Below are 26,336 nucleotides of genomic sequence, written 5' to 3'. Positions count from 1 at the left end.
ACATTGGTCTAGAATAATTCACCCCACTATTAGGACCACTTGGGTTGTGTGATTTCAGGATGTTGTGGGGATTTCGGGTTTTTTTCCTTTTCATGTAACCAGCTGTAGATCCTGGAAAAACCATTTAATGTCTTCCATACTCAGTTTTCCTCTTCTGCAAATTGAGGAAGTCCAAGGTGCATCTCAGGTCTAAATTTTCTGATTGCCCGATAAATCTGCTCGCGAGAGGCACTTGTTAATGTCTCTGGGAGGGCTCCTGGGGCCCTGCAGCCTAGCAAGAAAATGAAGCTCGCATACTGACGGGCCACCTAATGACTTAATAGGCTTTGATGTGGGCGGCTAGGTTTTAATTTTCTCTTAAAGCACATTCCCTGGGGTAAGGTGTACTTTGCAGTGAAATAATAATAACCACATCAGATATTTCAATTGCTAGAGGATACCTCATTTAGAAATCAGGTTAAATCCTATTCCTTTGATAGTTTTTACTATCAGAATAAAATAAAAGCCTTCAAAGGAATGTTTATACTTGGGGTTTAAATCTGTTGCAATGTCAGAAGTATCTAAGAGTTAAGCATTTGTAAATATTTAAAACAGTGAAATAACAAATACTAATACTAATCTCTGTTAACTTTAGTAGAAGCCAACAGGAACTAGCAAATTCCCTAGGAACACTTTCAGTATAAACTTAATCCTATGGTCACGTCTAATAACTCACATTATAAGAGTTGGGGGAAATGTGTAATTTGCCTATACAAGCACATAATCAACTCTATCCGTGGGAAAATGGATCATGTGGAGAATGCTGAAGTCTTTCTCCTCTCTTACAAACTGATTACACTGCTACCAGACAGAAACCAGGCTGCAGAATAAAGTAAGCCATTCTGCCTGAATTTCCAGGATTTAACTACCCACACCCCTGCACACATGCATGATAGCTTTACACGTTACTCTAACTTTCTAGGATTATGGACCAGAGATATTTAATCTTTTATTCACTTCTTTCTTAATCTTCTCAAGGATCCAGAAAAGTAGCAGTTGCTTGCTCTATGATACGATGGTAGAAACCAAGGTCCAAGAGGTTATGTATGTGCTGTAAACTGCTTTTCCTTCAAATGCCAAAGAATACTAAAGAAAGACAGTATTGATCATAGATTTTTATTCATTTGTTCATTTTCCTTTTGTCCATTCATTTATTCTTTTGTCCATTTATTCAGGAACTTGTTCTGTTTTTAACATACCCTACTCTAAGGAAAGCTTCCTAGAAATCCATCCCACCCACCCCCTTTTTTTGCTTTATTTTATTGTATATATATACTTTATTCATGCATTCACGACTTGATGGATATTTGGGTTTTATATAACTTATTTAAACTTACAAATGTTTGCTATCTTGCTTACAAGTTTTTGTGGGGACATGTTTCATTTCATTTGAGTAGATAACTGAGAAGTAGGATTGCTAAATTACGTTTAAATCTACTATCTCAGGGTGCCTGGCTGGCTCAGTTGTTAGAGCATGGGACTCTTGATCTTGGGGTCATGAGTTCAGGCCCCTCATTGGTCATAGGCTTACTTAATTTAAAAAGTTTTAAAAAAATGAATCTACTATCTTGCTGTTGTTTTCTGTTTGTCCCATTTGTTTCTTGCTCTTTTTTCCCTACATTCTACTGAATCATTTTTAGTATTTCATTTTGTCTCCACTATTGGTTTATTACCTTTAGCTCTTTGTTTTATTTTTCTAAAAAGTAAAGCAGAATTCAAGTCTAATCTAAAATGGGAACTCTAGATTGCCCAAAGTTGGGCATGTTTTTAAGAGCAGAAGATAAATATCTTAGACATTGCTATTTTGAGATGCATTATAATTTTTAAACACTTTATAAAAGTAATCTAGCCTTTAACAAAGCCTTTTCTCAAGTGTATGTTAAAGTGTAATGTCTTATGATAAACCTTAAGCTGTCTGATCTGTGATAATTCCTTGGCCAGGATAGCTAGCACTGATTACCATATTTTTTCTGAGAAAGGTTAATTCTGTCACTACATTCTGTCTAGGGTGGTTTCTCAACCTTATTTCACTATTACACCCTTAAGGAGTATTTTTAGACTTTTTCCCCCTGACCTCTCACATGATACTTTAATGTCACAAATACACTGTTCATAAATTGTATGTACATCTGTGATTTATGCATTAAAAGGGTGGTCTTTGTTCCCTTGCCTCTCCTATACCAATTTTCATCCCCTTACTGCTATGTTATTTTTGAGAATGTTTGGTCTACAGAAAAGCAAATCCACATTAGAAATTTGATTTCACAGCACCACCTGTTAGAAGACTCAAGTGGCTGTGAATACATCTGGGGTGCTTAGTACTTTTGAAACTCTCCCATGAAAAGAAATTGTTTATCTTTGGTTTAAATTTTGACATATAAAAAGCTCCAGCTGCCCTGCTTCCAAAGTGACTCCAGTGGTTCATATACATTTTAGATTTCTATAATCGTGAAATCCTAGTAGCAGCTGACTTATTCCAAATAATGTAACTGTTAAAAAGCAAACCATCATGAAAAAGATTTCTTTTTAGCTGGCTATAGAATGATAAGGGTTTATATTGGCTATTTGTAAAAAATAAAGGGGGGAAATAGCAGTCTATCTTTGATCTAATCTCATATTTGAGATGATTTTACATCTTCAATGATGGAGATACTGAAGTACTAGTATATGAGATAAAAGATATATTTTGGTTTCTAAATGTCTTCCCCTACTCCAAAGGACAATGTCTTTGGGGTTTTATTTGTATATTTCTTTGTTTCTCTCTAGCATTAGTTAGCAAGCTGTTGGAAAACTGATTCATCAACTATAAGTAGAAAGTGGTGAGTTGGTTTCCAGATCCCAGCTAGGGCATTTCCTAAAATGGGATGACAATTTTCTTGCCTTTTCCTTTTATAATCTTCATATATAATGACTTCATAGGCACTCTAATTAGCTTTTTGACTTGGAGGGCCTGGTTAAAGATACAGTTCCAGGTGGAAAGAGTAGAATTATAATTTTAAAGACAGAAGAGACCTAAATAATTGCTTTAGTAGTTAAATACTTGAGTATTATACCGGCCCTGAGGTAAGTCTACTACAAAGGTAGGCATAAGGGAATCTAGTATCTGATAAGAGGAGTATGGCACATACTGAGAGGATTCAAAAAAAGAGTCTCTGAAGAAGTGGTAGTTAACCGTAGACCTTGAAGAATGAGTTGGAATTCGCTGGGCCAAGAAGATAAGCTGGGAGGCAGCAGGAATGGAGTATACAGTGGTCTTGATATCAGAGCATTTGCAAATTTGCAGAACTGAAAGACCAGTTAGTCTGGGAGAGATAGAATGACATGATATAAGGCTAAAGAAGAAATTAGGATGCAAAACAAGTAGCACTTCATATAACATGTTAAGAAATTAGGATTACATTTTTTTCATTGAGGTACAATTCACATCCCACAACATGTAAAATTCAGTGGTTTTCAGCATATTCACAATATTCAGTATATTCACAATGTTTTGCAACCATCACCACAATGTTAATTCCAGAACATTTCCATCATCCTCAAAAGAAACGCCAGACCTGTTAATAGTCACTCCCATTTGGCCCCTTTGCCCAAACTCTGGCAACCACTAATTTATTTTTTGTTTTTATGGATTTCCTTTTTCTGGACCTTTCTTGTAAATGGAATTCTACAATTTGTGGCCTTTGATATCTGACTTCTAGGACTTTGTTTTCAAGATTCATTCATGTTGTAGCAAGTTCAAGTAGTTACTTCCTTTTCGTGGCTGAATAATTTCCCACTATGGATATTCCACATTTTGTCTGTTCATTGATGGACATTTGGGTTGTTTCCACTTTTTGGCTATTAAGAAAAATGCTATGAACATTCATGTCCAAGTCTTGTTTGGACATACTGTTTCAATTCTCTTAGGTACATACCTAAGAGTAGAATCACTTGGTCATGTGGTAATTCTATGTCTAATATTTCTGAGAACTTCCCAAGTGATTTTTCAGTGATTCTGCATCATTTTACATTCCTACCAACAATGTATGAGATGGCCAATTTCATCAGATCTTTGCCAGTACTATCTTTCTTAATTCTAGCTATCCTAGTGTGTATGAATTGATGTATCTCCTTGTGGTTTTGATTTTATATTTTCCTATTTACTAATGAAGTTGAGCCTTTTCTCATGTGCTTAGTGGTTCTTTACATATTCTGGATTCTAGTTCATTATCAGATAGATGACTTGCAAATATTCTCTTCCATTTTGTCCATCTTCTTTTTTTGAAGATTTTATTTATTTGAGAGAGAAAGAGAGAGATGAAGATAGCGACAGAGATAGGGACAGAGAGCATGAGCAGGGAGGAGAGGGAGAAGCAGGCTCCCCAACGAGGAGGGAGCGTGATACTGGCCATCCTAGGACCTGAGCCGAAGGCGGACACCTAACCAACTAAGCCACCCAGGTGCCCCTGTCCATCATCTTTTCACTTCCTTCATAGTATCCTTAGAAGCACAAATGTTTTTAATTTTGATGAAGTTCAGTTTATCTAATTTTTCATTGGTTGCTTGTTCTTTAGATGTCCTGAGAATCCATTACCTAATCCTACATCAAAAAGATTTATACCTGTGTTTTTTCTATGACTTTTACAGTCTTCACTCTTACATTTACATCTTTGATCTATTTTTAGTTAATTTTTATATTTGGTATGTGATGTAACTTCATTGTTTCGCATGTGGGTATCAGTTCTCCCAGCACCAGTTGTTGAAAAGACTACTATTTCTGCCACTGAGCTGACTTGGCACTATTTTTGAAAATTAATCGACCTATAAATATCTGGAATGTTAATTCTGTCCCATTGATCTGTATGTTTATCCCTATTCTAGCACTACATTACCTTGATTACTATTTCTTTGTAGTATGTTTTGAAGTGGGTAGGTGTAAGTGTACCAACTATTTCATTTTCAAGATTGTTTTAACTACTCTGGGTCCCTTGTATTTCCCTGTGGATGTTAAGATCAGTTTGTTAATTTCTGCACAAAAGGCAACTAAGATTTTGATACGGATTGTGTTGAATCTAAGAGTATTGACATCTGAATAACATTAACTCTTCTAATCCATAAACAAGAGAGATCCGTCCATTTATTTAGTCTTTAATATCTTTCAGTAATATTTCTAGTTTTTAGCAAGATCATACACTTCCTTTGTTAAACTTATTCCTAGGTATTTTCTTTTTTGATGCTATTATTAAATGAAATCGGTTTTTTAAATTTCATTTTTGGTTCATTGCAAGTATATAGAAATGCAGCTGATTTTTGTATATTCATCTTGTATCCTGAAGCCTTACTGAAGTCATTTATTGACTTTAATAGTTTTCTTTCTGTACATGGATTCCTTAGAATTTTCTATTTAGGTCATCATGTCATCTGCAAATGAGGACATTTGATTTTTTTTCCTTTCCACTGTGGATGCTTTTTACTTTAGCTTCTTTCCTAATTGTCCAGACTAGAACTTCTAGTACAGGGTTGCATAGAAATGGCAAGAGCAGGCATGGTCTTGTGCCTGCTCTTATGGGCAAAGCTTTGACTCTTTAACCTTTGAGTATTATGTTAGCTGTGGGATTTTCATAAATGCCTTTATCAGGTTGAAGAAATTCCCTTATATTCCTATATTTTTATCATGAAAAGGTGTTGGATTTTGTCAAATGGTTTTTCTACATCTGTTGAGATGATAACACGGTTTTACCTTTATTCTATTAATATAATGTATTGGGCCGACTTTACTTTGTGAATAGAGTGTATTACATTGATTTATTTTGTTTTATTGAACCAGTCTTGCATTTCTGGCACAATTGCTCTTGGTCATGTTCATGTATAGTCGTGTTCAAATGTTAATGAATCTGGTTTGCTAGTATTTTGTTGAGAATTGTTACATCTGCTTTTTCATAAGGGATATTCGTTTGTAGTTGTGATGTCTTTGGTTTTAGAATCAGACTATTTCTAGTATCAGCGATTGAAATGGGAAGGCTTCTCTCTCTTATTTTTTATTTTTTTTTTTTAAAGAGTTGGTGAAACTTCTTTCAGTGTTTGATAGAATTCACCAGTAAGGCCATTTAATCCTAGGCCACCTTTATGAAAAGAGTATTTATTACAGTTGAATCTCTACTTCTTTTAGGTGTATACAGATTTTCTGTATATTCTTGAGTCATTTTAGTTAATGTCTAAGAAGTATTTGTTTCACCTGGGCTCTCTAAATTGTTGGTATACTACTGTTCATAGTATCCTTTTATAATCTAATTTATTTAAGATTGATAGTAATGTCCTCTTTCATTCCTGAATTTAGGAATTTGAGTCTTCTTTTTTTGTCAGCCTCTCTAAATATTTGTCAATTTCTGTTGATCTTTTCAGAGAATCAATTTTTTGTTTCATGGATTTTTCTCTATTTTTTTAATTCTGTTTCATTTTTCTTCTCTATCATGATATCTTTTATTTTCTTCTGCTTTCTTTGGGTTTAGTTTGTTCTTCTAGTTTATAAAATGGAAGGCTAGGTTATTGGTGTGAAATCTTTCATCTTTGAAATAAATGTATTTACAGATATAAATATACCACTAAGCACTTGTTTAACTGCATCCCATAAGTTTTAGTATGTTGCATTTTGCTTTTGTTTATCTCAAAATATTTTCAGCTTTCCTTGTGTTTTCTTCTTTGACCCTTTGATTATTTAGGAGAGTGTTTAATTTACACATATTTGTGAGTTTCTTATTGACTTCTAATTTTAGTCTCCTATGGTCAGAGAGCATACTCTATATAATTTGTCTTTTTTAATTTATTGAGACTTTTTATGTCCTAATGTGTGGTTTATCCTGGAGGATGTTCACATGGACTGAGAACAATGTGTATTCTGCTATTGTTGGGTGGAGTACACTAGAAATGTCTGTTAGCTCTAACTGGTTTATAGTGTTCAAGCCTTCTCTTTCCTTATTGAGCTCTCTAGTCTGTTCATTATTGAAAATAGAGTGTTGAAGTCTGTAACTTTCATTGTTGAATTGTCTAGTTCTTGTTCCACTTCTGTTAGTTTCAGCTTCATGTTTTTTGGGGCCTTGGTTATTACATGCATATATGCGTGTAATTGTTATCTTTTTGATTGACTGAATATTTTATCATTATCTTTGTCTCTACTAACAATATTTGTCTTAATTTGTCTAATACTGGGGTAGCCTCTTCAGCTCTTAGTTACTGTATGAGTGGTATATCTTTTCCCATCCCTTTAATTTCAACCTATTTGTGTGTTTGAATGTAAAGTGTGTGTGTTGTCAAGAGCATGTAGTTGGATCATATTTTTTATTCATTCTGTTCCTTTTTGTTTAATCCATTATCACTTAATGTAATTACTGATAAAGTGAGGGTTTTGCCTGCTATTCTGTTACCTGTAGTCTATATATATGTTATATTTACTTGTCCTGTTATTCTATTACTGCCTTTTTTATGTTAAATATTTCCAATTTACCATTTTAATTCTGTTTCCTTATTTTTTTTTCTTAATTTTTATTTTAGAGAGCCATGTGCATGTGAGCAGGGAGGGAGAGAGAGGGAGAGAGACAGACTCCTCAAGCAGACTCCCTGCTGAGCGCAGAGCCCTGTGTGGAGCTCTGTCCCAGGCTCCCAAGATCATGACCTAAGTCAAAAACAAGAGTGGAACACTTAACCAACTGAGCCGCCCAGGCGCCCCACCCCACTGATGTTTCCTTTATATTTTTTATTTTTGAGTTATTTTCTTAGTGATTGCTTGGAGGTTACAGATAACTTAAAACAGTCTTGTTTGGATTAATACCAACTTAATTTAAATAGTATATAAAAACTTTGCTCCTGCATAACTCCATCCTCTTCCCCCTTCTTTTTGCTTTTAAGGTCATATAAATTACATCTTCATCATTATATGTCACCAACCCAGATTTATACTTACTACTATATACAGTTGTCATTTTTTTTTAAGATTTTTTTTAATTTCTTTATTTGACAGAGATAGAGACAGCCAGCGAGAGAGGGAACACAAGCAGGGGGAGTGGGAGAGGAAGAAGCAGGCTCAGAGCAGAGGAGCCTGATGTGGGGCTCGATCCCATAACGCTGGGATCACGCCCTGAGCCGAAGGCAGACGCTCAACCGCTGTGCCACCCAGGCGCCCCTACAGTTGTCATTTAAAGCAGAGGGGAGTTACAAAGTAAATTATACTGTTTTGTGGTTACCTGTACAGTTACCTTTATTAGTGTTTTTTTTAAAACATGTATTTGTTTCACTGTTTAGTGTCCTTTAATTTTAGCCTAAAGGACTCCCTTTAATATATCTTAAAGGGCAAGTCTCCTAGCAACAATGTCTCTGGTTTTTGTTTCATTTTGTATTTTTAATCTCGGGATAGCTTAATGTCTCCTTTTGAAGGGGTTTTTCTGGTCTTGGTTGACTTGTTGTTGTTGTTGTTGTTAGCACTCTGCCTCATCTCCCTGCTCGTGGCCTCCATGATTTCTAATGAGAAAAAACTGTTAATCTTACTGAGGATCCCTTGTGATGTGATGAACTGTTTCTCTCTGCTTTCCAAATTGTCTTTGTCTTTTGACAGTTTGATTATGAGGTGTCTAGGTATGGATCTTTCAGTGTATCCTACTTAGAATTTATTGAGCTTCCTGGAAGAATAATGTGTTTTCTAAAATTTTGGATGTTCAGGTGTTCCACAGGTCTCAAAGACTTAACTTTTTGTGATACTTTTTTTTGTTCCTTATGCTGGATAATCTCATTTGATCTGTGTTCAGGTTTACTAATTCTTTCATCTGCTGCCTCACATCTGCTGTTGAGTCCTGCTCAAGGGAATTTTTCATTTAATTGTTATACTTTTCAACTCTAGAATTTGGTTTTTTGTGTAATTTATTTTTATTTCTTTTTGATGAAACATTGCTCTCATAATTTTTTTTAGGTATTCAGGAGTTTTCTTTAGTGCTCCGAACTTATTTAAAACAGCTGATTTTGGGGATGCCCAGGTGAGGCAGTCGGTTAAGCATCTAACTCTTGGTTTCGCCTCAGGTCGTGATCTCAGAGTCATGAGATTGAGCCCTGCATCAGCCTCCGTACTCAGTGCAGAGTCTGCTGAGTTTCTCCCTCCTTCTCCTTCTGCCCCTCCCCTCTATGCTCACGCTTGCTCCTCCTTTTTTTCTCTTTCTTTGTCTCTTTTTCTTCCTCTTTCTCTCCTTTTCTCTCAAATGAATCTTCAAAAAATGAAGTAGCTGATTTTTTTAAAGTTTTAATTCTTGGCTTCCTTACTGATGATTTCTACTGACTGCTTTTATTTGCACCTTGTATATGAAACATACTTTCTTATTTCTCTGCATGTCTCATAATTTTTTGCTTGGAATTAGACATTTTAAATAATAAAACATGACAACTCTTGTAATCAGATTCTCCAGCCTCCCTCATCTTTGTTATGACTGTTCTTTCAGCAGTTGCTGTGAACTGCTACCTGAACTAAATCTGTAAAATCTATATTCTTTGAGTTTATATTCTGTGATTGGACATTGATTTTTTTTTTTCTTTCTTTTTTCTCTCCCCCCCCCCCCCAATGCTAGGAGTCCATAAGTCTCCCATTGTTTGCCAAGGGGCTGTGTGTATGTTGGAGCGTGCTTCAACATTCAGCTAAGCAGTTAGCAACTCTGCCTTAGCCTTTACTTCCTGCTTACTCAGAGCCTTATTGGTCAGCCAGAGGTGAGGGATTAGGGGCCTTGTCAGATCTCTTCTGAGTATATGCACTGCCCTACACTTGCACATGTCCTTCTGATATCCCATGAGTATATCCTAGCTGCTCATACCCCAGCTTTTGTGTGTGTGTTTGTGTATTTTTTGTTTGTTTGTTTAGCTTGTTTGTGCCGCTCTTCCTCGCTATAGTGTTAAGCAATTCCTGCTGATAGTTTTAAACAAAAGTCTTAAAGGAGAAGTTTCTTTGCCCTTGGTAAATTCTGATTCAGTTCAAAGACAAGCTGTGCAAGTGGAGGTTTCCAGGTAATTTTCACACAGATCAAATTATGACAGTTTCTGGGAATGGGAATGAGTCTTTGGAAAAATTCCAGCCCTATCCGACCCCTCCATTGGCTGCTAGGCTGTTTGAAAATCAACAGCCCGCAATCACAGTTAAAACAAGTATACGACTCATCTGGGGAGATGAGCATGAGAATAGAGCAAGTTAAAATGCCACAGTGTTCATTATTACTGACATTCTTCTATTCTTAAATAAATGCTCCCAAGACTTCGATTACTTTCTGAGTTCTATAGAAGTTTTTCTTTTTTAAATAATTTTTGCCAGTGTTCTAATTGCTTTTATGTAGGAGAGGATTTTTGGAGGTCCTTACATTGTCATTCCAGCTGAAGCTGCTCAGAATTTAGAAGTTTAAACTGAGTACTATGGGAAGTGCTTGAAGGGCTTTACACAAGGGAGTTGATGAAGCACCTTAGTCCTGGAAGATGTGATTTTTTTTTTTCCCTCCAAATTCACAATGCTTATTTTAACCGAATGGAATAAGTACCTGGTCTCCTGATATCCTATCCAATGTTCTTTCTGTGCTATACTACTATTTTTAATGGTGGGTTTAGGTAAACCCCAATAATGATAAGAAACAAAAGAACAAGGATAGGCGGCTAGTCAAGACAAATGAAGTGTTCATATGTGTGCAAGTACCAAGCACTAATAAATAAGATTGTTCCATAAATGTCAGTTAGATAAAAATGCTCAAGCCGTTTAAAGTGTTTTGATTCTTTCTTTCCTTTCCTTCAAAGCACGTCTTTTGTTCATTTTTCTCTTAAACCATTAGGCAAATAAGTGAAATGTACAAGTAAATAGTAACATTGGGAGAATGTAATTTTTTGATAATCCAGTAAGTTACTTTTATAACCCTCTGCCAGCCTGGTCAGCATGGAGGTTATGGAGTAGAAGAACATTGATCATTTCTTTATTAGTTCTCCTGTTACGTATCATTACTTTAAGATTCGCTTGTAAGCATTACTGTGCATTAATTGTACTTGATCAAATACCATATGTTTTTAGTTTAGCTAGTTTTTTCCATCAAACAGCCATGTATTCTGTGAAGGCTACTTTGTACTGCAGCATAAACTAGTGGTTCTGGGCAAGGCTGCAGAAACCCAGCACATTCCACCTGAGGTTCCATTTGTGATATGAAACTGCATTTCTACACCATTTTGGCAAAAGTACAAAAGTTACTGGAATTACCTAACCTTCTGTTTTTCATTTAGGTTACTTACAACAGGAAAATCTCACTTCTACCTGCCAGACTTTTATTTTGGAAAGTTCAAATTTAAAAGAATATGCAGAACATTGTACAGATGAAGGTTTTATCCCAGCCTGCTTACTGGTGAGTGATCTGTTCCCTAAGGGAAGTATTTCCTCATTGACCAACATAAAAGACCACGAACAGCAGTCTTAACATCAGGTCATTAGCAATATCAAAATTGGTAGACATGTGATAGTATTCATACATGACTGGAAAGAGCTGAAGAAGGCCAGCTCTTCTTTTCACACTCTTATGCCAAAGCTGGCAACTTTGCTTCTAAGAATCAGTTTCAAAATGACACTCTAGGCAGCTCAGTCAGTTAAGCATCTGCCTTCGGCTCAAGTCATGATCCCGGGTCCTGGTATCAAGCCCTGCATCGGGCTCCCTGCTCAGTGGGGAGCCTGCTTCTTCCTCTGCCATTCCCCCCCACTGTGCTCTCTGGTGTGCACCCTCCCTCACTCTCTATTTCTCTCTCTGGCAAATGAATAAATACAATCTTTTTTTTAAAAAAATCATATTCTCTTTTTTTTTTTTTTTAAGATTTCATTTATTCATTTGACAGAGACATCACAAGCAGGGGGAGCAGGAGAGGGAGAAGCAGGCTCCCTGCTGAGCAGAGAGCCCAGTGCGGGGCTCAATCGTAGGACCCCGGGATTTTGATCTGAGCCAAAGGCAGACACCTAACTGATTGAGCCCCCCAGGCTCCCTGACACTCTCATTTCTAATTAGTTCCACTACTACTTGTCTTGGGGCTGACTTGTTTTCTGCCTGATATGGACTAAATATTTGTGTCCCTCCAAAATTCATAGGTTGAAACCCTAACCACCAGTGTGATGGTATTTAGAGGTGGGGCCTTTGGGAATTAATTAGGTTTAGATTAGGTTACGATGTTGGGCCCCTTGTGGTGTGATTTTTGCCTTTACAAGAGGTGGAAGAGCGATACCTTTCTCCTTGAAGAGGCGCAGAGGGGATGCTATGTGAGCACACAGCAAGAAGGGAGATGTCTAAAAGCCAGGAAGTTGGCCCTCACCAGGAACCATAAAAGGCCCCAAGAATGATATAGAACAGAAAGTCACAACCAATACAAACAAAGACTTTACTGGCAACATGGCATCATTGAAATCATATCTCTCAGTATTCAGTCTCAATGTGAATGGCTTAAATGCTCCCATAATATGCAACAGCGTTGCAGATTGGATAAAAAGACATGACCCATCCATTTGCTGTCTACAAGAGACTCATTTTGAACCCAAAGATACATTCAGACTGAAAGTAAAGGGATGGAGTACCATCTTTCATGCCAGTGGACCTCAAAAGAAAGCTGGGGTAGCAATTCTCATATCAGACAGATTGGATTTTAAACTGAAGACTATAGTTAGAGACACAGAAGGGCACTATATTACTCTTAAAGGAAGTATTCAACAAGTGGATATGACAATTATAAATATATATGCCCCCAACAGGGGAGCAGCAAGATACACAAGCCAACTCTTAACCGGAATAAAGAGACATAGATAAAAATACGTTAATAGTAGGGGACCTCAACACTCCACTATCAGAAATAGACAGAACACCCATGCAAAAAATCAAAGAAACAAGGGCCTTTTTTTTTTTTTTTTTAAGATTTTATTTATTTATTCGACAGAGATAGAGACAGCCAGCGAGAGAGGGAACATAGCAGGGGAGTGGGAGAGGAAGAAGCAGGCTCATAGCAGAGGAGCCTGATGTGGGGCTCGATCCCATAACGCTGGGATCATGCCCTGAGCCGAAGGCAGACGCTTTAACCGCTATGCCACCCAGGCGCCCCATGAGCCTTGAATGCCATACTCGACAAGTTGGCCCTCATAGATATATATAGAACACTACACCCCAGAACCAAGGAATACTCATTCTATTCTAATGCCCATGGAACATTCTCAAGAATAGACCATGTTCTGGGACACAAAACAGGTTTCAACCGATACCAAAAGACTGAAATTATTCCCTGCATATTCTCAGACCACAACGCTTTGAAATTGGAACTCAACCACAAGTAAAAATTGGGAAGAAACTCAAACACTTGGAGACTAAGAACCATCCTGCTCAGGAATGATTCGATAAACCAGGAAATCAAAAATCAATTTAAACAATTTATGAAGACCAACAAGAATGAAAACACAACAGTCCAAAACCTATGGGATACTGCAAAGGCAGTCCTAAGGGGGAAATACATAGCCATCCAAGCCTCACTCAATAGAATAGAAAATCTAAAATGCAGTTTTTATATTCTCACCTCAAGAAGCTGGAACAGCAACAGAGGGACACACCTAATCCACGCACAAGGAAGCAGTTGACCAAGATTAGAGCAGAAATCAATGAATTAGAAACCAGGAGTACAGTGGAGCAGATCAACAGAACTAGAAACTGGTTCTTTGAGAGAATCAATAAAATTGACAGACCACTGGCAAGACTTATCCAAAAGAATAGAGAAAGGACCCAAATTAATAAAATTATGAGTGAAAAAGGAGAGGTCACAGCCAACACCAATGAAATTGGAAGGATTATTAGAAACTTTTATCAACAGCTTTATGCCAATAAAGTAAGCAATCTGGAAGAGATGGTTGCCTTCCTGGAAACCTATAAACTACCAAGACTGAAACAGGAAGAAATTGATTTTTTAAACAGGCCAATTAATTATGAAGAGATTAAGTCAGTGATAAACAACCTTCCAAAAAACAAAACCCCAGGCCTGGATGGTTTTCCTGGGGAATTCTACCAAACATTCAAAGAGGAAATAATACCTATTCTCCTAAAGCTATTTCAAAAAAATAGAAACAGAAGGAAAGCTACCAAACTCATTCTATGAGGCCAGTATTACCTTGATCCCCAAACCAGGCAAAGACCCCATCAAAAAGAATTACAGACCGATTTCCCTAATGAATATGGACGCCAAAATCCTCAACAAGATCCTGGCTAATAGAATCCAACAGTACATTAAAAGGATTATCCATCATGACCAAGTGGGATTCATCCCTGGGATGCAAGGGTGGTTCAACATTCACAAATCTATCAGTGTCTTAGATTTTATCCAGAAAGAAAAATTCAAAAATCATACGATTCTCTCAATGCAGAAAAAGCATTTGACAAAATACAGCATCCTTTCCCGATTAAAACCCTTCAGAGTGTAGGGATAGAGGGTACATTCCTCAATCTCATAAAAACCATCTATGAAAAGCCTACAGCAAATATCATTCTCAATGGGGAAAAGCTGGAAGCCTTTCCCTTAAGATCAGGAACACGAGAAGGATGCCCACTCTCGCCACTGTTATTCAGCATAGTACTAGAAGTCCTTGCAACAGCGATCAGACAACAAAAAGGGATAAAAGGTATCCAAATCGGCAAAGAAGAAATCAAAATGTCTCTCTTTGCAGATGACATGATACTCTATATAGAAAACCCAAAAGAATCCACGCCCAAACTATTAGAAGTTATAGAGCAATTCAGTAATGTGGCGGGATACAAAATCAATGCTCAGAAATCAGTTACATTTCTATACACGAATAATGAGACTGAAGAAAGAGAAATTAGGGAATCCATCCCATTAACAATAGCACCAAACACCATACGTTACCTTGGAATTAACCAGAGATGTAAAGGATCTATATTCTAGAAACTATAAATCACTCTTGAAAGACATTGAGGAAGACACGAAAAGATGGAAAAGTATTCCATGCTCATGGATCGGAAGAATTAACATAATTAAAATGTCTATGCTACCCAGAGCAATCTACACTTTCAGTGCTATCCCGATCAAAACACCAATGGCATTTTTCAAAGAACTGGAACAAATAGTCCTTAAATTTGTGTGGATCCAGAAAAGGCCCCGAATCGCCAAGGAACTGTTGAAAAGGAAAAACAAAGCTGAGGGCATCACAATGCCGGATTTCAAGCTGTACTACAAAGCTGTGATCACAAAGACAGCATAGTACTGGCACAAAAACACACACACAGACCAATGGAACAGAATAGGGAACCCAGAAATGGACCCTCGGCTCTTTGGGCAACTAATCTTTGATAAAGCAAGAAAAAACATCCAGTGGAAAAAAAGACAGTCTCTTCAATAAATGGTGCTGGGAAAATTGGACAATTACATGCAAAAGAATGAAACTTGACCACTCTCTCACACCATACACAAAGATAAACTCCAAATGGATGAAAGACCTCGATGTGAGACAGGAATCCATCAAAATCCTAGAGGAGAGCATAGGCAGCAACCTCTTCGACATCAGCCAAAGCAACCTTTTTCATGACACATCTCCAAAGGCAAGAGAAACAAAAGATAAAATGAACTTGTGGGACTTCATCAAGATAAAAACTTCTGCACAGCCAAGGAAACAGTCAAAAAAACTAAGAGGCAGCCCACGGAATGGGAGAAGATATTTGCAAATGATGCTACAGATAAAAGACTGGTATCCAAGATCTACAAAGAACTTCTCAAACTCAACATGCGAGAAACAAATCATAAAATGGGCAGAAGATATGAACAGACACTTTTCCAATGAAGACGTACAAATGGCTAACAGACACATGAAAAAATGTTCAAAATCATTAGCCATCAGGGAAATTCAGATCAAAACCACACTAAGATACCACCTTACGCCAGTTAGAATGGCAAAAATTGACAAGGCAAGAAACAACAGTTGCTGGAGAGGATGTGGAGAAAGGGGATCCCTCCTACATTGTTGGTGGGAATGCAAGTTGGTACAGCCACCCTGGAAAACAGTGTGGAAGTCCCTTAAAAAGGTAAAAATTGAGCTACCCTATGACCCAGCCATTGCACTACTGGGTATTTACCCCAAAGATACAGATGTAATGAAGAGAAGGGCCATAGGCACCCCAATGTTCATAGCAGCATTGTCCACAATAGCTAAATCGTGGAAGGAGCCGAGATGCCCTTCAACAGATGACTGGATTAAGAAGTTGTGGTCCATATATACAATGGAATATTACTCAGCTATCAGAAAGAACGAGTTCTCAACATTTGTTGCAACATGGATGGCACTGGAGGAGATAATGCTAAGTGAAATAAGTCAAGCAGAGAAAGACAATTATATGATTTCTCTCATCTCTGGAACATAAGAACTAGGAAGATTGGTAGGGGAAGAAAGGGGGGGTAATCGGGAATGAAGCATGAGAGACTATGGACTCTGAGAAACAAACTGAGGGCTTCGGGGGGGGTGGGGGAATGGGATAGACTGGTGATGGGTAGTAAGGACGGCACGAATTGCATGGTACACTGGGTGTTATATGCAACTAATGAATCATGGAACTTTACATCAGAAACCAGGGATGTACTGTATGTGACTAACATAATAAAAAAAACATTAAAAAAATAAAAGAATGGCTAATGTAAAAATTTAAAAACTATCAGATACTTAGCAGTAAGGATGCAAGCAGCAGGAACTCATTCATTGCTGATGAGAATGTAAAATCATAAACCACTTTGGAAAACAGATTGACAATTGTTTGTAAAGTTAAACCTACATTCCCCATGTGACCCAGCACTCGTACTCCCAGATATTTATCCAGGTGAATTGAAAAACACGTTCACACAAAAAGTGCACACTAATGTTCATCTGTGATGGATAAAAACCAAAAACAACCACACTGTCCTTCAGCCAGTAAGTAGGTGAACTATGGCATAGTCAAAGAATCGAATACTACTAAGCAATAAAAGTAACATACTGTTTATTCACACAACAGCAGGAATGAATCTTACATAAATTCCTCTGAGTTCCTCTGAATTAGCCATTCTCAGCAAATAAGTAAAATGTATTGTAGATAACTGGAGCCAGGATTCTCTGAGAGAAAGAAGATAGAAATAAGCCTAAGAATGAAACCTGTGGTGTTGAGTCATAGTCAGAGATACCACTATGAAGCCATATTTAATATTTCTACAAATCTATACGGTGTGTTTATTTACATGGATTGGCATGTCTGTGTGGTTGTGTAGCTCTTTGTGCTGTGAGGGACAGCTGCAGTGGTCCTCCAGTAGCTACATGCACACCCAGCCCCTATATCTTCTCCCGGTTCTGGAGCCTGGGAAGTCTGAGATCAAAGTGCCCCTGATTCAGTTCCTGGTGAGGGCTATCTTCCTGGCTTGGTAGATGGTCACTTTCTCACTGTGTCCTGAGATGAATTTGGGGGGACACAGTATCAGTCATTCATAAATTATTAGCTACTAGAAATAAAGCAAGGTATCATGAGCAAGTTAGCATTAAGCAAATACCCAAACTTCTCAGGCTTTAGTTAAGACAGAACAAAGTAGAAATCTTGAGGAGAGAAAAGGAAACTGATCACCTGTCCTGTGTTAGATGTTGTCTTAGACATGTTTCATGTATCCTTACTTAATCTTCACAACAAATGACTCTACGAGTTAACAACATGTTCACTTTTACATATGAAAGTAAACCTTCCAGATTCTTATGACCTCAAACTTGAGGTAATAACCTGCACTTTAATAGTAGGAGGAATGGGGGAAATGAGTTTGTGAGAGGATGGAAGTGAAAATAGCAAGGTGCTGATCCTTAAGAAGGCTCTTTCTTATGCTGGGTGAGTTTTTTTCCCCCCACTGTGTTTTTTGGCAGGTTTACATGGCTTTCAGGATAGAAAGGGCAAATTAGGAGTGGGTCCTTATTGTTTTTAAAGAGTTATGGGACTGGATCCATACCCCGCAGCTGAAAACTGCTTTTCTGCCTTTGGACTCTCTTAGCTAATGAAACATAGTCACAGTGTCTTATTTGAACAGGCAAGAAGAGTCTTGACTCGTAGATTTGATGCAACCCCTAACTTAAGTGACTCTTCATTTTTGATAATCTGTTCTTACCCTAATCTGTTCTTCATCGAAAGATCCATATCTTTTATAACCTTATACAGTGAAATGTTTTATGGTGGGAAATTAGTAGTAGTATTGCACAATTTTTGTAATGCATGATCTTTTTCTTTTCAGTCCTTGTTTGGAAAAAACTTGACAACAATTCTGAATGAATATGTAGCTATGAAAGCAAAAGGTAAGAATTGAGGGTCAGGGATTCTTTTCTATTTTATATAGCATTTATCTAATTGCTTTAATTAGAAGTAATTTTTAAAGGGCACTAATGCCTCTTAAAAGCCAAAAGAAAACTTGTCTCAGTTATGATGAGATAGGTTTTACTGGGAAATATCTAATTAGTTTGCATTTATATTGATTAATAAGTAAATGGCAAAAATCTGATGCTAGTGAATTTAACCAGAAAATAATTTTCTTAAAAAATAAACCTCATAAGTCCAGCTGTCTAAACTGATGAACAGGCATTGCTATGTGTTACAGAATTTCAAATCTGGGGCGCCTGGGTGGCTTAGTCATTAAGCGTCTGCCTTCAGCTCAGGGCATGATCCCAGAGTCCTGGGATCGAGCCCCACATCAGGCTCCTCCGCTGGGAGCCTGGCTTCTTCCTCTCCCACTCCCCCTGCCTGTGTTCCCTCTCTTGCTGGCTGTCTCTCTCTGTCAAATAAATAAATAAAATCTTTAAAAAAAAAAAAAAGAATTTCAAATCAATATTTTAATTTTAAGGTCTTGGTATCTAAATCTCAACACAGGAACCAGTCATAAAATTCTGGTCTGTGTTAGCCAGATTATGAAATAATACTTGCCTAAGTTAATATTTTAGGGGGAAAGTTGAAATTATTTATTTTATTCTCTAATACTGATTATTTTTGTAATTCACAACATTAACAAAATAATTACTATAAAACAGTAACATTGAAAAAAAGGAAAGTGCTTATTTATTACTTTATTGCGTTTCTGTCTCTTGGCAGCTAGATTATTTTAAGATCATTTTTAAGTATCAGAAAACTGAGGATTAGAGAAGCCAAATAACTTTTCTAAGATCACAGCACTAGAAAGAATGTGATAGCCTAAAGATTCTTACAGGAATATTTAGAGTGTAAATAACTTCAGAAACAATATGCTATTGGAATACAAAGATTTAATCCCATTTTTATGTTGGGTAACTTTCTCTGGTTTGAGTTTTTTTATAAGTATACGGTAAAGATTTTAAATATCATAGAAGTTTCCCATCACTGTGGGCTTTTAGAGCATACCCTAAAAAAAAATTAAACCGGTCTCAGGAATTGTACCTGTAACTCTAAGTATAGTAACTGGTGGGGCTTTTATTAAGGGGTTGCGCAGTCGCAGTGATTTGGACATAAAAACATTGGTTGTGGAAAAATAATTTCCATATTCACAGGAGTTTGCAGAACCTTTATGGTATATATTATAAATCAGATTATTTTGATTAACTTTGAAATGTAACATAATGTCAAATAGAACAGATTTAAAATAGTTTTGTCCTTTTGGGGGGCACCTGGCTGGCTCAGTTGGTGGAGCAGGCAACTCTTGATCTCAGGGTTGTGAGTTTGAACCCCACGTCGGATATAGAGATTACTTAAAAATAAATCTTAAAAAAAATAGTTTTTTTTAATACAAAGAAGATATAAAATTGATCTATAAAAGCTTCAGAGGCTTCCCCTCATTGCATCTGATACTCAAGGGCTTGAGAAAAGAAGGCAGCCTCATTTATAGCTTTGCAGGTCATTTTACAAAATAGGCTTATTTCTTAGTTTCCAACATATGTCAACAGCTTAGAGAAAAGTTTGTTTTCCTTGTTCATTTTGTGTTTAAATGAATTGGTGAATTTTCTTCAACTGTATTTATTAAGAAACTTTTCCCCTTATGATCTAGAAACGTCAAATGATGTCCCAGCAATTATGTCATCTCTATGGAAGAAGTTAGACCATACACTTTCTCAGATCAGGTAATAAAAAGCCTATATAGAAGCTTATGAGAACATGCGTGATGATTTTGGAATGCAAACACATGTAGGAAGCTGTTCAGGTTTAAATCTTCTTGTGACCCACTCAGTGCATTTCTATGATACTGATCTAATTTTAAATTTACTCTAGAGATTATTGATACTCATTTGTTTCTTATTGGAATGATTTGACATAAAATGCATACTTGAATAAAATGTTCAGAAAAAAGGAAATTGGGGGACACCTGGGTGGTTCATTCGGTTAGCGGCTCCCTTCGGCTCAGGTCATGATCCCAGGGTCCTAGGATCCAGTCCTGCATCAGGCGCCTTACTCAGCAGGGAGCCTGCTTCTCCTTCTGTCTGTCGCTCCCCTTGTTCGTACTCTCATGCACTCTCTCTCACATGCACTCTCTCTAGCTAATAAATAAATAAATCTTTTTTAAAAAAAATGAAATTGAGATTTACACATGTTTAATGACATTCCCAAGTTCCCATAGCAACTTAGAGGCAGGTCTCTGGCTAGAATACAAATCTAATGCCAGTCGTGTGTGAATTCCTGTACGTAGTTGCATCTTCATTACTCATGCAAAGAATTGATATGTTGAATTCATGCCTCATTGGTTCCTACCCTATAAATAAACAAACTTGAATAGTAATGCTACTTCTGGAATCTTCTAATTGTAGAATTTCTTCATGGTAGCAGTGTCCACCTTTTACCTGGGTCGTGGCCTTGGATGCCAGCCCTTATTGGTATCAGTTATAACATCTCTTATTTAACTTTAGAATCTAGTATGAAAACTGGAGTTTTTTACCCTTTCTCGCAGAGCTACAGGTGAATACCCAACATAAATTCAGCAGGGTCTTGGGGCGCCTGGGTGGCTCAGTCAGTTGAGCATCCTACTCTTGTTTCTGCTCAGGTTATGATCTCATGGTTGTGAGATCGAGCTCCATGTGGGGCTCTGTGCTCAGTAGGGAATCTGCCTGGAAATCTCCCTGTCCCTCAGCCCCTTCTGCTCCTTCTGTCTTTCTCTCTCTATGTAAAATAAATAAATCTTTAAAAAAAAAAAAAAAAACTCAGTAGGGGCTCCATTTCCTTCCTCAGTTTAAACTGCTGAAATGACTCCAAATGCTTTCTATTTAACTTTGTACCACATCTTATAGGATAGTCTTACCTTTTCCTCCACTTTTCAACTCATTTCTTCCCTTTCAAATAATCTTCAAAAACATTCGCAGTTTGGGGCACCTGGGTGGCTCTGTCAGTTAAGCATCCAGCTTTTGATTTCTGCTCAGGTCCTGATCTTGGGGTCATGGGATTGAGCCCCGCATCGGGCTACCCCCTCAACAGGGAGTCTGCTTGAGATTCTCTCCTTCTGCCTCTCCCCCCACTCACACGGTCTCTCTCTAAATAAATAAATAAATTTGAAAAATCTTTTTTTAAAAAAGGCATTCACAATTTAACACCTATAAATATTTATAAAGTTACTGAGATATCTTATTGACAAGATACTACATAAAAATAAAAGGCTCTTAGCCAGGTATTCTCCAGATTGGTTTGTCTCTTACTTAAAATGCTTATTCAGGGGCGCCTGGGTGGCTCAGTCGGTTAAGGATCTGCCTTTGGTTCAGGTCATGATCTCAGGGTTCTGGAATCAAGCCCCTCTTTGGGCTCTCTCTGCTCATCGGGGAGTCTGCTTCTCCCTCTCACTCCCCCTCTGTCCTTTTCTTTCTCTCTCTCTTTCTCTTGCTCTCTCTCTCAAATAATAAATAATATGTTTTTTTAAATGCTTAATCAGTTTAGTAAGTTTTGTTGCTCTTGTTGGTAAAGACTTATTTAACAGATTTCCCAGGAAGGTAGCAGTATCTGTGATTGGGTAATAATAAAAAGAGACTCACCTTATATTGTGTATTATGTTTGCTTTTCTCTCTTATTAGAGGCTGAATAAAATAGTTTTATAGTCATAAATTTAGTAAAAGCAGGATGTCCTTTGAAATTAACTTTGGGATTTTAAGTATTTATGGAGTCCTATGTGAAATCAGAATTTCTCTGGGAAGGTATCTCTAGTGGTAAAGGTAATTAATAGCCATAACATTTTATACTTAGCTTTCTTAAATATATAGACTTCCTAAAGTCAAGTCAAATTCTTAATGGGGTATCAGAGTTCTCTAATGCATACTGCACTGGATGGAAGCTTGATGGTGAAAATCATGTGTGCGTGAGTGTGCTTACATTATGCTCTTCTAAAGCAAGTAAGATTTGGTCATCCCTCAAAAAAAATGTGCTTGTCTTTTTTGTCTGAGAGAGATCTATTGCCTTTTAATTCAGTTTACGTCAGGCCTATTACTAAATTAGAGTGTATCTTGGCAGCAGAAATTTTTTAATGTCTAACTATTTTGTTTTATTTGTTAGGAGCATGCAAAGTTCCCCAGGGTTTGTTGCTAATCAGAGAGGTTGGTATTCAACTTTAAACTATAAATGATGTTCAGAATTACTTTAGACTCAAACGATCAGATGAACATTTTCATTAATAGTACATTTGTGCTAAGTATCTGTTTTGTTTAAACCGCTCTTCTAAATACAGTTATTATAATAGGAAATATTTTCATTTATCGTAGAAATCAGCGTTTGAAATACTCCCTACTTTTTCTCATTGGCTCTCATGTATTCACATCTTTTTAATTCTTACTTCATAGGTTTGTTTCTTAATTTGTAGAGGTATTATCAGTATGAATTATTACAGAAGAAATATACTCGTAGATTTATGAAATTTGTGTGTACAGATGACCCTTGAACCACACTGCTTTGAACTGTGTGGGTCCACTTATTCACGGATTTTTTCTGTAAATACAGTACAGGAGTATAAGAGTATTTTCGCTGCCTATGATTTTCTTAATAACATTTTGTTTTCTCTACGTTGTTGTAAGAATACGATATAATGTAACATACAAAATACAATCAACTATTGGTTATTGGCTGGGCTTCTGGTCAACAGTAGGCTATTAGTTAAGTTTCTGGGGAGTCCTAGGTTATAGTTGGATTTTCAGCTGTGCAGAGGGTCGGTGCTCCCAACCCCTGTGCTGTACAAGGGTCAGCTGTACTCACTTGAGTTTTTTTCATAGGAAATTACCATGTAATTTCAACATGAACTTAGTTGATACTTTGAAGGGCTCTTTTTCAGTTCTGTAAATTTCACATGTTAAGTAGTCGGACGTGTATCATGGAGACTTGTTAAAATTGCCAGAGTAGTCCGACAGCTAACTTTTTAAATGCTCCATGTTTCAGTCCGAACAAGAAGTGGAATTGCAGAAATCAAACGGCAGAGAAGGCTTGCGGCTCAAGCAGCTCCCGTCAACTCAGAGTTGCTGACTCTGGCGTATCTTTCGGGACAGTGTACCACTGCTCCTACTGTTCCTACTGCTCCTCCTCCAGCAGCCGCACAGGTTATGCGGCCAGCTGGCCAGATTTCAGCTCCTTTGAGGTCAAATTTTGTAGTGGTCAACCATTCACAGTCACAAGACACTGCTGCCAGTAAGTTGAAATTTGCTTCTCTGAAGTTTTGTTTTTAGTCAGACTGTATAAATAGATGATACACTACACTGTCTTAATACTCGTTTTATAAAATTATAGCAAAAAAAAAGGCTGGAAGTAGAACTGACTTGGGGTAGGTTTGCCTTCAAGTAAGCATATTACCGTACTTATGAGACATTTTAGCCTGGGATTCTTATTTCTGTTCTGACTAAAGGATAGAAAAGATTCTTGTTATACTTGATTTTAAAAGTATTACACATTACATTTGACTCCCTCCTTACCTTTGTTCATGCCAGTCTGTTCTATGTTGAGGAATGTCTTCCAGTACACCTCCGTCTCTGTTGTTGCAGATCCTTTGTGTGTCTGTGAATCTGAGAGCTAGGGATAAACTAGAGACCATCCGGTATATCTCGCTTATTGTATACTTGAAACTATTGAAAACACGTGATAGTAAGGGGCAAAAACTAGTTAATAGCAGAGTTGGGATAAAAATTCAGGTGCCAGCTCTCTCACTTCTTAGACCAGTCTTCTTTCTCTTCTGTGCAGCTAAAAGTCATCGCCGTCCATTACATTATCCCTCCTTTTCATCTTTTCTCCAACCTCGTTTACACCTCTGGGTAAAAACACTTAGTATACATAGCACACTGTAGTGTATGCTCAGTTTATACTTCTTACAGTTCCTCTGTTCTTCCATGTTATTTTTTCTTGGGACTGTACTGTACTTGTACTGTATTGTAAAACCTTAAGTCGTAGTATATATTACCCATCTTAGTATATTTTACAGTCCCTTGCCATAGTATTCAGTGTATGCTGAGTTCAATATAAAATAAGAATCATTATGTAATGCTACTTATTCCATTAATTCAAGCTTAGAAAACTATTCCATGTCCTTGACTTGATGCTTTGTTTTTTTTTGAAATACAGCTGGAGAGGCTTTAAATATCATTCCTGGTCCCCAGGAAAAGAAAACTCAGACCACAGTAATGTCTCCTGCTAGGCGCAAAAGGTAAATACTTTTCGAAAGGATGAGTTTCCAGTAACCACTAAAATTGAAGAATTATACCACCATATTTACATTATGAATAAAATAACAAGAATTGATTCAGTTCCTGGGAATATTTACTATTATACCCATTCTGAAATGCATTTTTTTCCCACATTTTAACCTCCTTGAAATCAGGTTGTATCTTAAATTCAATGGCTTATCACTCTTTCATTGGAAATCTGTTTTTTCTGTAGTAAGTACATAAAAATGTCTTAAAATTGGTGGTATCTCAGATTTTTTTTAAATAAGTGTGTTTTTTAAATAAATAGGAATAATACTAGCAGGTCCAGAAACATATTTCAAGTCTTAAAGTCAGAAATTTTTTCAGGGAGTCCCTGAGACCAAAGTTCTTTCTGTACTTAACCTGCGTGTCTTTGTTTAAAGGATATTTCGGAAAAGAGAGAGAATAGTTTTTAAAAGCTTTTTCTGATTTCTTAATGCCATGCCATGGGTATTTTTGTTAGAGTTTTTATTGTTGGTTATCTCTCATTCAGAGCTGACCTCGGCCTTTGAATTTTTGTTTTTTTATTTATTTTTTAATTGTTTTAGTAGTAAAACAACTGTAACAGTACCTAACATTTATAGAAACCTTGGCCTTTTTAAAAAGTCTCACACAGGGGCGCCTGGGTGGCTTAGTCGGTTAAGTGTCCGACTCTTGATTTCAGCTCAGGTAGTGATCTCAGGGTCATGAGATCGAGCCCCACATTGGGCTCCTTGCTGGGCGTGGGGCCTGCTTAAGATTCTCTCAGCTAAGTGAAATAAGTCAATCACAGAAAGACAATTTTCATATCTCATTCTAATGTGGAATTTAAGAAACAAAATAGAGGATCATAGGGGAAGGGAGGGAAAAATAAGACTAAATCAGAGAAGGAGACAAACCAGTAAGAGACTCTTATTCCTAGGAAACTGAGGGTTGCTGGAGGGGAGGTCATGGGAGGATGGGGTAACTGGGTGATGGGCTTTAAGGAGGGCATGTGATGTAATGAGCACTGGGTGTTGTATGCAACTGACGAATCACTAAACTCTATCTCTGAAACTAATAATATACTATATGTTAATTAATTGAATTTAAATTTTTAAAAATTGCCAAAAAAGATATTAAAAATTATAATAGACTGCCAAAAAAAAAAAAAAAAAAGATTCTCTCTCCTTCCTCTGCCCTCTCCCCACCCCCAGTTTGTGAGCATGGTCTCAAAAAAAAAGAAAAAGAAAAATTAAATTTAAAAAGTTTTTACACATACTTCATTTTATTCAGTTCTTTCATAAACCTAATAATGCAGTTGATCTTATCCCATTATAAAGTAGGTCAAAAAGCCAGAACTGGGCTCCCTGCTCCACAGGGAGCCTACTCCCTCTCCCTCTGCCTGCTGCTCCCCCTGCTTGTGCTCATGCTCTCTTTCTCTCTCTGTCAAATAAATAAAACCTTAAAAACAAATAGTCAGAACTTACCTTGCCACAGAGCACATAGTAAGTGGTAAAGCTGGACCTCAGATTCATTTCTTATTAATGCAAGTGTAATAATGGTTTTCTCCTCTAGCCCTTTGTTGCTACCACAAAAAGGGAAACTACCTGTTCTTCCATGGTCTTAAGATTTATATCTG

At 37.1% G+C, this 26,336-nt stretch overlaps 1 protein-coding gene across 5 annotated transcripts in view; it reads left to right on the top strand.

Annotated features, from left to right (window-relative positions):
• Nucleotides 1–26,336, top strand: part of LOC113260099 (protein NPAT) — a 51,137-nt gene that overhangs the window by 5,790 nt on the left and 19,011 nt on the right. For 4 of the 5 annotated variants that reach the window (XM_026505823.4, XM_048217210.2, XM_044386694.3 and 1 more), the window contains exons 2-7: nt 11,296–11,414; nt 18,322–18,382; nt 20,095–20,167; nt 22,572–22,612; nt 23,445–23,690; nt 24,615–24,696. In XM_026505823.4, coding sequence (XP_026361608.2) covers nt 11,296–11,414; nt 18,322–18,382; nt 20,095–20,167; nt 22,572–22,612; nt 23,445–23,690; nt 24,615–24,696 — 622 coding nt within the window. Of the gene's footprint in view, nt 1–9,627; nt 9,757–11,295; nt 11,415–18,321; nt 18,383–20,094; nt 20,168–22,571; nt 22,613–23,444; nt 23,691–24,614; nt 24,697–26,336 lie in introns of those variants that run through there. The other variant, XM_044386695.3, reaches the window with a different exon arrangement.

The sequence above is a fragment of the Ursus arctos genome, unplaced genomic scaffold (genome assembly GCF_023065955.2).
Source record: "Ursus arctos isolate Adak ecotype North America unplaced genomic scaffold, UrsArc2.0 scaffold_22, whole genome shotgun sequence".
NCBI lineage: Eukaryota > Metazoa > Chordata > Mammalia > Carnivora > Ursidae > Ursus > Ursus arctos.
Note: the sequence above shows the minus strand (reverse complement) of the source record. Positions and strands in the feature narration are given on the sequence as shown.